Source organism: Engystomops pustulosus, chromosome 6 (genome assembly GCF_040894005.1).
Source record: "Engystomops pustulosus chromosome 6, aEngPut4.maternal, whole genome shotgun sequence".
Lineage (NCBI taxonomy): Eukaryota > Metazoa > Chordata > Amphibia > Anura > Leptodactylidae > Engystomops > Engystomops pustulosus.
The window spans coordinates 141,520,651-141,537,261 of NC_092416.1; the positions used below are offsets into that span (position 1 = coordinate 141,520,651).

Here is a 16,611-nt window from a genome sequence, read left to right on the forward strand (position 1 = left end):
TATATTGTACATATACTGCTTCTATATTACAGTCTATTTCAGACAGACTGTAATATAAAAATCCTAATGACAGCTATGGAAGCCTTTCATAGGCTCCCAGCTGTCACTGCCTTCAATGGCGTCAAGGAGGGCTCCAACCGCCATTTAAAGATGGCGGCGCTCTGTAGCATGCCTGTTAGGTGCCCTGGTCACCGTGTTATACAGCTGACACCCGATGCATATGGAGAGGGCTTGGTCGGTGAGCCCTCTCCATATTTACCTTCATGACTGCCCGACATACATTTACGATGGGCGGTCATGAAGTGTTTAAGAACACCAGAATTAAAGACAACCCACACTAACAAATGGACTTCTCTGCCCACTATGACCAATGGGGAAGCTCTGGATGCCTATTATTTACTTAAAGAGAACCCGTCAGACAAAATAACCCCCCAAACTAAATATATTTTCAAAAACTGCCATTAGAGAGCATTGCCTCTATCCCTTCATTGTCCCTCTACATGCCTGTGAACTTAAAGAGGTATTCCCATTTTAACAAGTAATTGCTATTGTTTGTGTAATGAAAGGTTATTCAATTTCCTAATATGCTTTCTATATCAATTCCTCATGGTTTTCTAGATCTCAGCTTGCTGTCCTGCTATAGAAAGCTTCATTACTTCCAGTGGTCAGAAATCTGACCATGGTCACACAGGTGCACGGCTCGTTATATCACATAGCTCTGATTACTCTCTGTGATACTAACGAGCCGTGCACCTGTGCGACCATGGTCAGATTTCTGTCCACTGGAAATAAACATTGAAGATTTCTACAGAATGACAGCAACCAGAGCTCTCGAAAACAGTGAGGAATTGATACAGAAAGTATATTGGAAACATTTTTCATCACACAAACAATTACATTAATTTGCCAAACTGGGAATACCTCTTTAAGAAATCAAGTACTAAAGCTATATGCAAATGAGAGGTCCAATGAGTCATTATCATATTCAGCATTGCAGCTTATTCATGAGTAGGAGGTACAGCCACATCCCCAGTGCCTGACTGACAGCCTGTATAATGATGTGAGGTATAATGGTGTAATGGCTCCTCCATGTGCTTCCTGGTGCTGGCACCCCCTGCATCCTGTGTGTGTATGAGATACTCCTATACACATGACTGACAGCCTGTATAATGGTGTAATGGCTCCTCCATGTGCTTCATGGTCCTGGCACCCCCTGCATCCTGTGTGTGTATGAGATACTCCTATACACATGACTGACAGCCTATATAATGATGTGAGGTATAATGGTGTAATGGCTCCTCCATGTGCTTCCTGGTGCTGGTGGCCACGTCCCCTGCAGCCTGTGTGTGTATAGGAGAAATACAACTGCGCCAGGATGCAACTATGTAATAGCAAAACATGTCAGGTACTTGTGTAGCTAATGTCTGTGTCTCACACATGTGTATAGCAGAACATGTCAGGTACTTGTGTAGCTGATGTCTGTGTCTCTCACATGTGTATAGCAGAACATTTCAGGTACTTGTTTAGCTGATGTCTGTGTCTCTCACATGTGTATAGCAGAACATTTCAGGTACTTGTGTAGCTGATGTCTGTGTCTCACAAATATGTGTATAGCAGAACACGTTAGGTACTTGTGTAGCTGATGTCTGTGTCTCACACATATGTGTATAGCAGAACATGTTAGGTACTTGTGTAGATGATGTCTATGTCTCACACATGTGTATAGCAGAACATGTCAGGTACTTGTGTAGCTGATGTCCGTGTCTCACATATGTGTATAACAGAACATGTCAGGTACTTGTGTAGCTGATGTCCGTGTCTCATATATCTGTATAGTAGAACATGTCAGGTACTTGTGTAGCTGTTGTCTATGTCTCACACATGCATATAGCAGAACATTTCGGGCACTTGTGTAACTGATGTCTGTGCCTCTCACACATGTGTATAGCAGAATATGTCAGGCACTTGTGTAGCTGATGTCTGTGTCTCACATATGTGTATAGCAGAACATGTCAGATACTTGTGTAGCTGATGTCTGTGTCTCACCCATGTATATAGCAGAACATGTCATCTACTTGTGTATCTGATTTCTGTGTCTCCCCATGTGTATAGCAGAACATGTCAGGTATTTGTGTAGCTGATGTCAGTGTCTCACACATGTGTATAGTAGAACATGGTAGGTACTTGTTTAGTTGATGTCTATGTCTCTCACGTGTATAGCAGAACATGTCAGCTACTTGTGTAGCTGATGTCTGTGTCTCACATGTGTATAGCAGAACATGTCAGGTACTTGTGTAGTTGATTTCTGTATCTCTCAAATGTGTATAGCAGAACATGTCAGGTACTTGTGTAGTTGATTTCTGTATCTCTCAAATGTGTATAGCAGAACATGGCAGGTACTTGTGTAGCTGATGTCCGTGTCTCGCATATGTGTATAGCAGAACATGTTAGGTACTTGTGTAGCTGATGTCTGTGTCTCACGTATGTGTTAAGCAGAACATGTCAAATACTTGTGTACCTGATGTCTATATCTCACACATGTGTATAGCAGAACTTGTCAGGCACTTGTGCAGCTGATGTTTGTGTCTCACACATGTGTATAGCAGAACATGTCAGACACTTGTGTAGTTGATATCTGTGTCTCACACATGTATGTAGCAGAACATGTCAGGTACTTGTGTAGCTGATGTCCGTGTCTCACATATGTGTATAGCAGAACATGTCAGGTACTTTTGTAGCTGATGTCTGTGTCTCACACACGTGTATAACATAGCATGTTAGGTACTTATGTAGCTGATGTCTGTGTCTCACGTATGTGTTTAGCAGAACATGTCAGGTATTTCTGTAGCTGATGTCAGTGTTTCACACATGTGTATAGCAGAACATGTTAGGTACTTGTGTAGCTGATGTCTGTGTCTCACGTATGTGTTTAGCAGAACATGTCAGGTATTTCTGTAGCTGATGTCAGTGTCTCACACATGTGTATAGCAAAACATATTAGGTACTTGTGTAGCTGATGTCAGTGTCTCACATATGTGTATAGCAGAACATGTTAGGTACTTATGTAGCTGATGTCTGTGTCTCACGTATGTGTTAAGCAGAACATGTCAAATACTTGTGTAGCTGGTGTCTATATCTCACACATGTGTATAGCAGAACTTGTCAGGTACTTGTGCAGCTGATGTCTGTGTCTCACACATGTGTATAGCAGAACATGTCAGATACTTGTGTAGTTGATATCTGTGTCTCACACATGTATGTAGCAGAACATGTCAGCTACTTGTGTAGCTGATTTCTGTATCTCTCACATGTGTATAGCAGAACATGTCAAGTACTTGTGTAGCTGATGTCCGTGTCTCACATATGTGTATAGCAGAACATGTCAGGTACTTTTGTAGCTGATGTTTGTGTCTCACACACGTGTATAACAAAGCATATTTGGTACTTATGTAGCTGATGTCTGTGTCTCACGTATGTGTTTAGCAGAACATGTCAGGTATTTCTGTAGCTGATGTCAGTGTCTCACACGTGTATAGCAGAACATGTCAGGTACATGTGTAGCTGATGTCTGTATCTCTCACATGTGTATAGCAGAACATGCCAGGTACTTGTGTAGCTGATGTCCGTGTCTCGCATATGTGTATAGAAGAACATGTTAGGTACTTGTGTAGCTGATACCTGTGTCTTACACATGTGTATAGCAGAACATTTCAGGTACTTGTATAGCTGGTGTCTGTGTCTCTCACGTGTGTATAGCAGAAAATGTCATAATAAAGAAAAGGTGATTTTAGAATGATCAATGTATGAATTTATTAGATAAAGGATGGGAAGGAATCCTTGTGAGCTGCTCCAACAGGTAGTGGTGACTTTTATAGGTGAACAGGTGAGATTTCACAATAAAGAGGGAATTATAGAAAGGTTAGATTTCACATTAAAGAGGGAATTATAGAAAGGACACTTCATGAGGGGGCTAGTAGTATAATGGGGTAAAATCTGGTGACAGGTTTCCTTTAAATACCACATTACAGGCAGTCCCCAGGTTATGTACAAGATAGGGTCCGGAGGTTTGTTCTTAAGTTGAATTTGTATGTATGTATATTTGTATACAATTTTATAATTGTAGATCCAGACAAAAAAAAAATTGGCCCCAGTGACAATTGGAGTTTAAACATTTTTTGCTGTAATGGGACTAAGGAATATCAATAAAGCTTCATTACAGACACCTTACAGCTGATTATTGCAATCTGGGACTATAGTAAAGCATTCAGAAAGCTTCTTCAGAGGTCAGAGGGGTCTGTCTGTAACTATGGGTTGTCTGTAAGTCGGGAGTCCGTAAGTAGGGGACTGCATGTATTCATTATGTTAAGGTGCAGTCGTCAGTATTGCTTATACGGCAGGATCTTCCCTGTGACCTGGGCAGTACAATGAGATTACTTCCTGTGCTGCTCTCACTTCTGACAATGTAACAACTGGTTGTAGAGAAAAGTTCCAACACAGCACAGAGTGACGGAGCAACCGGGAAATGCCCTGGGAGCGTTCACAGTTGCTATGCAGCATGGGTTTGGCTGGGAAAAGGACAGCGTGCGTGTGTGTATATATAGTGAGAGAGCATTTCTGAAGCATTCACAGCTACAAACTCCAGACCCAAGAGATCCTTAAAGAGAGGAGCATTGATCGCAGCAGATATGGGTGGTCTCCTGAGCAGCCTTTACCAAACCCTTATGAACTTCTCCGGAACCAAGGCTCGGATTCTTCTTCTGGGTCTTGATGCTGCTGGAAAGACAACTCTACTCTATAAACTGAAGCTGAATGAGACGGTCTGTACAATCCCCACTGTTGGATTCAATGTCGAAACTGTGGAACCCATTCGTAACGTCACCTTCACCGTTTGGGATGTTGGAGGTCAAGACAAGATCAGAGCCCTGTGGAAGCATTACTTTATGAACACAGATGGGCTTGTCTTTGTGGTGGACAGTGCTGACCCTGAGAGATTTGAGGAGGCCAGGGCTGAGCTCATTGCCATTCTGGAAAATGATGAAATGAGAGGAGTCCCCTTTGTGGTGATGGCCAATAAGCAAGATCTACCAGGGGCCAGAAAACCCATGGATTTAGCTGAATCATTGGGACTTATGAAAATGAGAGGACACCAATGGCATGTCCAGGGCTGTTGTGCGGCCACAGGAGATGGACTGGTGGAGGGGATGGATGTCCTCACCAATTTGGTGAAAGAATTTCAGAAGAATAAAAAGTTCTGATAGAAGAAATCAGCCCAAGTGACTTGATAAGACCAATTGTGTCTGAAGAAACATCCTGTTCTGGGCCCAATTCCGAGAACTCTACCACATTATAATGCTGTCTCGGTAGCTTTCTAAAGTCCATGTCTTGTATTGCCTGCAAAACAAAGCTGCAGGTGACAGCTCCAGGTGACAGTAAGAACTGAGAAGAAGGAACTGAATGTAAAGTTTTTGTGTAACCTTTAACTTTGCAATAACTTTCCAATTTCTAATTTCCTCCCCATTAGAGAGAGTACTACATATTGTTTATAAAAGTCATGATGCTATTATGTGCTGCTCAGTTATGTCTGGGAATTATGAATATATGATATGTTTGAGAAATTAGTTATGAGATTTATAAATTTTTTATACAATATCTTCAAGTGTTAAATTTTGAAAAATTCTCACAAAGAGGGATAATATAGCTAAAAGTAATGTATATGAACGCAGAGATGTTATATACACAGTAATATGAATACTGGGAGGTATCAAGGACATTTTACCCCTACATAACAAAAAAAACACTTCAATAGCATGGTGAAGGGGTTAATACTTTATTGTGTGTATCACACCTTACAATTTTCTGTCTTTTTATTTGCCTCTTAGAGGATAAGCATTGTAATGTATAAATAAATTGCATATAATAAATTAAATATACATATGAAAATTACTATTGTGCTTTTTCTTCATATTGTATAGACTCATGACTACTGTGGGGGATTATGACTTTATTGGCACTATAGGGCACAGTGACAAAATTGGCTTCTCTGGGGGAACCGCTAATATAGTGGCTACGGTGGAGACACCATTACTGCATTGGATACTGTGGTCCACTGTGACTGTTGGCTACTGAGGGGCCAATGAGACTATATTGGCTACTAGGGTGGCAATTTGACATTATTGGCTACTGTGGGTGCACTGTTATTAATACACCCATAAAAGAAACCCCTTATAATGTATAATAATATATTTATTATGGGGAGGCTGGAGGACAGATAGCCACAGGACCAGGATAGAGGACAGGGGAACACATGAGGAGGCTGGAGGACAGCAGGTGGGGGAGGTTTGTAGGACAGGAGGCTACAGAAGGAGGCTATAGGAGGAGGAGCCTGGAGGACAGGAGAAGACTGGAGGACATGAGGAGCCTGGAGGACAGGGGGCTGCAGGAGGAGGACTTGAGGCAAAAAGAGGAGGCTGGAGGACTGGAGGCTACAGGGGGACAGGAGGAGGCTGGAGGACAGGAGGCCACAGAATGATAAGGATAGAGAACAGGAGGTCACAGTATGAGGAGGATGGAGAATAGGAGGCCACACCATGTGGCAGGGGTAGGAGTACAGATAGTATTACGTATAAGTTTGGGGAGATAAATAGGTGGAAAAACTAAATGTAAAGGAAGGATAAAATTAAAGAGGGGTTTTATTTGTTGGCGAGTTGCATTAGGGGGTTTTATACGGGCCCATAGGGGGGTTGGCTACAGGAAGGGGGCATTCTACTATGTGGGGGCCATTAAGGTCTATATTACACTGTGCTTGTGGGTGGGGCATAGAACGTGGATTATAAAAAAGGGGAGAGACTTTTTGTCCCTTTTTCTCTTGTCCGAAAGATGGGAGGTATGCATGTGCACAAGAGCCATTTCAGGACCTTTGAAGGCCCTCAAAAGGTCCTGAAACCTCAGTTTGAAAGAAAGCAGGATAGACACATCCTCCATTCCCCAAGAAGCTTAATTCTAGTACAATATGTAGAAAATAAAATCCAGATTTGTAGGGACTATAATATTCATACAGCCCAGATCCCACACATCCCTAAATAAATAAAAAAAAATGTTGGCTTTACCAAAATAATAAAATCACTTACCTCCCATCCAGAAACGTCTTACAACTTCACAGCAGCTTTTCGCTGTCACAGGCAGTAGTGATGTCATCAAACCACCATTGTCAGTGAGTGAATAGAGAGCAGTGCTAGTGTATGCAGACTGTTGTGCTCTCTCAAATAGGAGTTGCCTCCGTCAGTCACATGACATAACAAATGAAAGGGGTCTGGGGGTCGTTACCAGAGCCCTTTCATGCTGTTACACTGAGCACTTCCCTCCTCCCACGGTGTGCTCAAACTTTCTCTACTGCAATGATATTACATCAGTCAGAGGAGGGAGAAGTGCTTTGGGAGCAGAGGGGGCCGGCGGAGACAGTGGAACAGCCAGTGCAGCTGCAGCTCTAGGGGCTGGATACATGAGTGCCCCTTCAGGCTCATTAGTGTGAGTATAAAACTTTCACTCTACCTCCATGACATCAGTCACAGCCATTTAATATGTCACTAGAAACAAACGTGGGTATATCGCAACAAAACACTTTGGGGCAGATTTACTTACCCGGTCCATTCGCGATCCAGCGGCACGTTCTCTGCGAAGGATTCGGGTCCGGCTGGGATTCACTAAGGTAGTTCCCCCTATGTCCACCAGGTGTCGCTGCTGCTCTGAAGTTCTTCGGAGTGCACTGAAGTTCATCGTCCTACGCTGGGTGCAGGTAAGCGCGTGTCAAGCGACTTTTTTTTTTTTTAAATGCGGCGGTTTTTCCGAATCCGTCGGTTTTGCCCCCCGATTTCAGTCGATGTGCCACAATCCGAGCGAGTGCGCCAAAATCCCGGGGCAATTCAGGGAAAATCGGCGCAAATCGGAAATATTCAAATAACCCGTCATAAAAAAAACGTGATTCGGGCCCTTAGTAAATGACCTCCTTTATCTCAGAGAAGCATTTTGGTTCATGACCTGCTTTTTTCCTATAAATACCACTTTTTGTTCAACATAATGGGGCACATTTACTTACCCATCTGGAGGAGTTCACAAAAAGTGCATTGACTGACAATAATGCACATCTGCTGCGATTCACTAAGATCGTGCACCCGATATATGTGTTGCATCCCCACTCAGGTCCGACGGAGTTCACTGGGTGCCGGCTGCGACTGATAGCCGACACCCTAGTGTAACACCCACGGTCAGAGTAGGATTCGAACGCGGGTGTTTAACCCGTTAAATGCTGCGGTCAGTGCGACCGTGGCATTTAACTTGCCTTTGGGGGATCTTTTCCCCACGATGAACCCCCCTCGTGCATATTCTGGCACTGCAGTATCAGATGATTGCTTGTTCATGTCCCATGGTGGAAACAGTAAAAAAGTTAAAAAAAGGTTATTCAATAAAAAATAAAGTAAGAAATCAATAAAAATGCCCATAAGCCCCATAACATATAAAGAGACATATAACGCAAAAAAAAGTCTAAATCATAACACAAACCCCACATATATAGTATCACTGCGTCCGTAGCAACTCGTAGAATAACAGTAAATAATTATTGAACCCGCACGATGAACGCCAGTAAAAAAAAAACTGTTATAAACCCTCCAAAAATTATGATTTTTACGTATTCAATCCCACAAAAAAATGCTATAAACAGTGATCAAAAAAACATATGTACCCCAGAATGATACTGGTGCAAAGTACAACATGTCCCACTAAAATAAAAGCCATCAACCAGCTCCGTAGCAGTTCTGGTCAGATTTTAATTAAACTATAGGCGCTGTATATAATTTAATCAGGGGAGAGGAGCTTTTATTATAAGTTTTTAAATAAATGAAGAAGGGATTCTTTATCCACTCTGTGTGTATGGGGGGGGGGGCAGAGTGGTCCGTTGTGTCATAAGAGGTGTTATTTCGGTGAATATATACTGCAAGTGACTGTGGTATATTATTGGTGCAGAGATGTGGTGCCGGGAGCTGAAGACATCTGCAAGCAAATTCAACAGTCTTGGGTGGGAGAAGATGCAATGATGCCGTCTTCCTGATGGAGCAGATCGTCACCTGTGAGGTACTAGTTGGCACTATTGTCTGTGTCACTGACCGGCTAGTGGTACCACGCGTGATGTCACTGAGGGCCAGTTACTAATTTTAAGTAATGTTGTCAGCATTTTTTTTTTAACAGGCTGTAAATCCTTTTTAAAAAGGTGGAAATAAATTCAGTGGGCCGAACATATCTTGGGGGGGTCTGGTGTTGTGGGGGGAGGGGGGCTCATTTTAATTTTCGCCTCAGGCAGCAAAAACCCTAGAATCGGCCCTGACAGTTATCAAACAACTTTTTTGCCCTAAGCCATGCTTTATGCTTCACCCTCAGAATAATTAACACCTTGGTGCCCTTTATCTCCCCATCAAATTGTGTCCCCCAGCTCCCTGTCTCTGTTATTGTGCCCCCAGCTCCCCCTCATATTAAAAACCCCTCTTATTGTGTCTCCCCAGCATCTCCCCCACCCTCTTATTATGCCCCATCAGCTCTGCCTCTTATAGTGCCCCTAAGCAGCTCCCCCTTTTATTGTGTCCTCCAGTAGCTCCTCTCATATTGTGCCCCCCCAACAGCTATGCCTCTTATTTTGCATCCCTGCCGCTCTCCTTCTTATTTTTAACCCGCAGCAACTTCCCCTCTAGTTTTTCCCCCCAGCAGCTCCGCTGTTTATTGTGCCCCCCCCCCCCAGCAGTTTACTCTCTTATTGTGCCACCCAGCTATTTCCCTCCAGCCTGTTGAATCTGCTGCTACTGTGTGGCCGTTGACTGCCGTTTGAAGTTGAATAAAGAACTGTAAATTGATTAGCACAATGTTGCCTCCGTGTAATCCCTGGATTAGGCTGCATCACCATCATGGCTTCCCCATCCATTACCCAGGGATTCATCCTACAGACACCTCAGGGGTTGCCACAGGAAGAAACCTATTGCATCAGCCTCTCCCTCCATAATTTTTGCACACACCACCTGCTGGAGACCTGCCAGGCTCTAGGCCTGTCCTCTGGTCCCCATACCAAGCACCGTGACCACAGCGTGCCCAAAGCCACATAAGCCAGCCACTCGGTATTCTGGTATTCTGGGTATTCTGGGCACAGCTGTCTACAGCCACCGGAGAAAGACCAGGTCCAGGTGGGAAATGTTGCAAATGTGTTGTCAGGGGGATTCTGGAGTCATGACACCAATGGCAGTTTAGGGAGTCCTTGGAGTTGGTGGTGCTTTGGAAAAAGGGGGGAAAGGGTGGCCTGTTCACCCCATATCCTTTAAAGGATTCTAATTAGTGGTCTGGATCTTTGGGCTCCTACTGGGTGGTATCCTGGGGAGTGGTGCAATATATATATATATATATATATATATATATATATATATATATATATATCCATCTGCGGAGTGAGACAGTGCCTGAAAACCCATGGTAGCGTTTGGGGGTAATGGTAATATTAGTTGCAGATGGGCAGTGATGGTTTCTAAAGCTCAAAGGACCTCCTATCAGAGATAGCGCGTTCTCCACCGAGGATTCGGGTCTTCCTGCGATTCACTAAGGTCGTGCGCCCCGATGTCCACCAGGTGTCGCTGCTGCGCCGAGGTCCGCCGGAGTTCACCAACCTATTACTGGTGCATGTGAGTGATTGATTTTGCGACACATTTTGTTTTTTAAATCCCACGTTTTTTCCGAATCCGTCAGGTTTCCCGACGACCACGTCCCCCGATTTCTGTCGTGTGAAATTGCGCCGAAATCCGATCACGTGCGCCAAAATCTCGGCGGAATTCGGCGCAAAACAGAAAAATTCGGGCTACCCGACAAAAGTGCGGCCGAGGAGCCCTTAGTTAATGAGCCACAATGTTCATATAGATTTATGTATTTATATGATATATAACAATTATTTGTTATGTTTGTTAATAAAATGGCTGCTGTGGCCAAAATGATCAAACGAGAAACTGGAGTCTGTGTATTCTGTTTTCAGGGGGGAATGAGGAACATTAAAGGGTATGAAGGCCACAGAAGCTGGCTCGGGATTGAGAAAGGAGAGAGAGGATATAAAACAGAGCAGATTGACATTGCCATATACTCATGTATACCTCACCATATACTGCATGTGTCCCATAGTATGCTAGTGCCACCTAGAGGTTATTTCAGTAATGTAATAACATTATTCTAAGAAATGAACCAGGACTGGTACAACTTAACATTTTACTGGAGCCGAAAAAAAATAAAACTTGGGTCCTGGCAAGACTGGCCGTACTAACGTCACTGTACCCCAACTTTCCACCCGGCAAGCAGACAAAAAACACGGACTCAAAATTGGGATAAAAATGGGTGGTCGGCCACAGCTTTAAAGGGAATGTGTCACCAGGGACCTCATTTTTCACTAAAGACAGGTTCCAGAAGCCCTACACACCTGCAATGCACATCTGCCTCTCTGCCTTTTCTATGCATTTGCATCACAATATAATTGTGTGTTATAACTTACTCTTGCTCCATGACAAAATCCTGGGGTAGTCACAGGGGCTGGACTTTGGTTTGGATGGATTTCAAAAAACAACATGTGCCTTGTCTTTGTTACTAACTCCTCAAAACTTGGCCCACACCTTTGTGCTCCTGTACACCTCCACCTCCTGCTTCTTCTCAGAGGTCACAGCCTGGTCAGCCTGACATCAGTGGGGGAGGGACAAGCTGTACAGGAGCACAAACATGGAGACAGCCTGCAGCTCAGACAAGTCACATGTTGTTTTTTGAAATTCATCCAAACCAAAGTCCAGCCCCTGTGACTACCCCAGGATTTTGTCAGCATGCAAGAGTAAATTATAACACACAATTATATTGTAATACAAATGCTTAGAAAAGGCAGAGAGGCAGATGTGCACTGCAGGTGTCATGGGCTTTAAGAAGCTGTGTTTAGTGAAAAATAAGGTCCCTGGTGACAGGTTCCCTTTAATCCTTAAACAAATTAACCGTTGGTCCAAATGGGGAAACCCGAGACCCTCCTATTACCACCTCGCATGCCAAGCATCGCCTCCGCAGGGGCATGTCCTCGTTGATTGATCTCATTCCCGAGAGGGTCAAGGATTCCGCCATAGGCCACTAGGAGAACAGTGTACCCCTACACTGTGCTCTGACCACCACAAACAAGGAACAAGGCCCTCTCGATAGCGTCCTGAAGCCCTGAAAGAAAAATATCAAGACCAATGTCATTCAGGTGAACGCCATTATCCAACATGAGCCCCGCGTTGTCTCCTTCCAGCTGCCTGTGGCGAATAACCACGCCACAACGAGAACGAACAAATCTGGATACCCGCATATTCAGCATCCTACGTGTGCGCTCTATGGACTCGGGATTCCGTGCCCCATTCCAGATGACCCTGGGTATGACTTCGGACCAGACCACTACCAAGTCCGAGAAGAAAGCTGCAAAGCTCTCAATGTCGGATTTCATGACCGATATCAGCTCCGCCAAACGAGTCAAGCACATGTCATTGCCTCTAGCGTGGATAACAAGCACGGTCAGGCCAGGAGACTGCTTGCCAATCGCCACCACCTCCGGAAGGACTTGCAGCCACTTCAGACCTTTGATGCCTCTCCAGGACAGATCAGCAGACATAAACCCCAAATTCAAACTCCCAGGACGTACCGCCGCCCGACGAGCGGCCCAATAAATGTAAGAATGGCCCACTAACCATACCTTAGGCCGAGGGTTACCTGAAAGAAAAAACAACAGTTAGTCCAGCAATAAATTAGGACAAACATAACGTTTAAAACAATCGGATTTCAACTTCCCAATGCGCATGATGTTGGTGTCCAAGAGTCCCGTGGCATCCGTGGCCGTGGCTGCTCCGGAAAGAATGGGTACCAAAATCCGACGGTGGAACCCCCGCCGAAGCCAAAGTCCGTTTATACAATGAAACGAACTGAAACCTTGTAAAAGACGACCCGTCGATATGGCACAAAAAGGAGGGGGCTTGCGGCCAACAAGCCATGTAATCGGGCAACAACTGGACGGGGCAGAAGGGGCCTCCCAAACTTCCCACCGTCAACCAAACCGTGTACCGTATATGTCCGTTTTTTATTTTTTTACATGGACTTTGACCGAGTCGCCAACCAATAACACGTCCTCACCCCTGAGCCCCGCAGACGTTCTGCTGGATGCCGCAACCAACTCGCTTATATGCAACGCGCAAAAGAAAGCCAGCGCAAAGCTACACTGAAGCAGAAGCGCCTCAAAAGGAGACGAGCAAACGTCGACCGACGCCATGCACAGACCCTGCAATAACGAAAAAGACACTGGCCACTCTTTACCCCAACCCCTTAACAATAACCAATAGCCGACTCAATGTCCGATTTTGCCATAAGGGCACCGGGACCAGCCCTGTTCACCAGAAGTATCGCCTTGTCAAAAGACGTGTATGAGACAGCCACTTGCTCCTGAGGGATGCCATGATGAATCAATCTAAACTTGCCCGATTCCTTCTTCGGCACTAAACCCAATGGGCGGTTCAACAAAAGGGCCTGCCATCCTGCCCAGCTCAACTTCCTTCAACAGCTTCTCAGCCACAATCTCAGGATTATCCCTCACTGACTTAAAATTTTCGGATAAAACCAAACCAGACTGTGGGACAAACGGGATACAAAAACCTGAAGTAAAACCATCAAGCAGCATTTTTGCCTCTTGTTTCAGATGGTAGCTGCCTAGCCACCGGCACATCTTTTGTACCTGCACCGGCGTCCTCCCCCCTGCCGCTAGCAGCAGATCTGGACAAGGGTTTTTGCCTCTTAAAGCAGCGGAGGGCAGAATGGGCCCCGCCGCAGATAGAGCATTCATGCTTGAATCTGCAGGAGGCAAAAAAACGGCAGTGGCCTTCGTTGAACAGCTAACAGGACCTAGGTCTCTTGGAGGCCGCCCCGGTAGCTGAACCCGAGGCGGCTCCCGAAAGAAAGGGAGCCTGCGGTTTTTGTGACATCATGAACTGTATCCAAGCAGCGCCTGAACTCCTCATTATACTGCCACCATGCCGAACCACCGTGTAACTTATGCGCGGTATAGATAGTGTCTAAATAAACAAACAAATGCTGAGCACAATCCGGCTTCTGCTGCACAATAACGCTTGCCAAAATCGCAAACGCCTGCAACCAATTACCAAACGTCTTTGCCACCTTAGGCTTCTTCTCTTCCCCTTTCTCAAAGCGCTTTTCTTTATCCACTGTTAACTGGTCTGGTGGCAACAACGCCCAAATATCAACAAATTTAAATCTTATTATCTTTTCCTTTAGGTCAGCTGCTAATCACGCACCCAAAGGGGCAACGCCACAAAAGTGTGTATCTCTGAATAACATCCCCGCTGAACCTGAAACCGGCACAGGCGGCGATGCTGACGCCCCTGGAGCTACCACCGAGGCACCAACCTCCATCTTCGCTAACACCGCCCTCAAGGCACCAACCACATCATCACCTTGTACAGCATTTTTTTCCCATGCATTTTCACAAGATAACTCACCAACAGATGTCGCCGCTGGAAGCGTCACCGCTGGCGTTGCGGGGGCTTGAGGTGCACTGGGGGTTACCGCTGGGGGAGCTGTCGGAGGCACCCTTGCTTCGTTAACCCCATATTGCGAAGAAGCACGATGCCTTCTCCTCGACCGACTCTTACTGCGGTGGCCGTGCCCACCACTGGATGATGATGAAGAGTGCCGGGAATATGTCCGGCCCCAGCTGGATCTACCAGAACCCCTACTGTCCTGACCGGGAGACCATGACCGACTACGTCCGCAATACGTGGAACGGGAAGGGGATCGGGCAGAATGGGATCGGTGTCTACACTGCCCCACTGGACTAGACCTCGCGGACCGGGCACTTGAGTGGTGCCTGTAGCGCGGGATATCCACACAGCTACAGGCCACACTGGACCTGCTGTGACCCCGGTAACCGCGGTCCCGCAAATCGTCGGCCACTGAATCAGCGTGCCGCCGATTCGCGGGCTCATCTCTACCGGAAGACTCCCTATCCCCGCTTGGCGGAGAAGGGGGGGGAATGTGGGAGGGGGGGGCTGAAGTGTAGAATGTGTGCGGTTGGGTGCAACTACAGGCTGCTGAGCAGCCATTGACACTTTGATTGAAGGAGGTGTAGGGGGGAGAAGTGACACTGGGGCTGGCGCAGCACTAGCGCCAGCACCCAGCCCGAACCACCTGGCCAATTGACCAGGTTGTTTTGGAGGGGGCATTACTGGGCTGGCCTCCACAACCTGCGCTGCGGCCGATCGCGCAGCCAGGTTGTCCGCGGGAGGGTGTGAGGGAGCGATCAGGCGCGCCCTGCTGTGGGGGGAGCCGAGGCCGGGTTCCTGGAGAGAGCCCGAGGCCGGCTTCTCGTTTTAATCGGGGATGGGCTAAGCCTCTACCGCGCCGTGCAGGACGGGCAGTGGGGGGGTAAGATGCCGGAGAAACTGCCGGAGAAGGAGTGGGCACGGGGCAGGCCAGCAGCGGAGCCAGCCAGCCAGAGCCCTCCCTCCGCAGCTTCTCCTCCAAAAGGGCCATAATGGCGGGGTCTGCCATTCTTGCAGGTCCGGGATATCTTTCCTGGCGCAGACCGTCCTGAAAGAGGATGGGATTCTCCGCGCCAGGGAATAAATATCCCGGACCTGCACCCCCGTGTGGCCAGCAGAAGCGCTGGCCCCAGAAGAGCTGCCGGGTGGGGGGGATCGCGGGGCGGGCCGTGCTCAAAGCAATAGAGCACGGCCAGTCCTGCAACTCCCAGGCTTAAGCAGCCCGAGAGTTTAACAAGAAGGTGGTTCCGGAGACTGTGGCTGGTATTTGACAAACTATTAAAACTTACAAACTCGGGGGAAGCATATTATAGAAGTGGCCAAAACAAGTTTTAGGTAAAATCCATTTGAACGTTCAAGGTCATGATTATTCACATGGTCATAGTAGTGCACAGACGTGGGGCAGGAGGTGTCGGTCACTCTGCTACCAGCTGTGTCCCCTTCACATCCCCTCCTAGCCCTCTTGGGTGTGAAAAGGAAAATAATTGCAATTACTGCCATTTCTCTAGGCAGTGGGGGTCATTTACTAAGGGCGTTTTTCCGACGTGTTTCCCGAATATTACCGTTTTTCCCCGAATTGCCTGGTTTTTGGCGCACGCGTTCGGATTGTGGCGCATCGGCGCCGGCATGCACGCGCCGGAAATCGGGGAGCGTGGCCGTAAGAAAACCGGACGGATTTGGAAAAATCGCCGTATTTTTTTTAAAAAAGTGTCGCTTGACACGCACCTACCTGCACCCAGCCTAGCTTGGTGAACTCCGGCGGACCTTGGCGGACTTCAGCGCAGCAGCGACACCTGGTGGACATCGGGCGCACTACCTTAGTGAATCGCTGGAAGACACGAATCAGCGTCGGAGAACCCGCCGCTGGATCGCGAATGGACCGGGTAAGTAAATCTGCCCCAATGTGATTATTTCAGGGCTTCTGCACTAGTTTTCTAACATTGGAGTCCTTGTAAATGCCCCCTATACTAAGAGGTTCCAACCAGGTTCT

The 16,611-nt window shown here is 46.5% G+C and overlaps 1 protein-coding gene across 1 annotated transcript; it reads left to right on the top strand.

Moving 5' to 3' along the window:
- Window positions 1-4,455: 4,455 nt before the first annotated feature.
- LOC140064494 (ADP-ribosylation factor 1-like 2) lies at window positions 4,456-5,913 on the top strand. Its single transcript, XM_072111426.1, has one exon. It carries the CDS (start codon window positions 4,686-4,688, stop codon window positions 5,253-5,255), a length of 570 nt encoding a protein of 189 aa, XP_071967527.1. The 5' UTR covers window positions 4,456-4,685; the 3' UTR covers window positions 5,256-5,913.
- The last annotated feature ends 10,698 nt before the right edge of the window (window positions 5,914-16,611 follow it).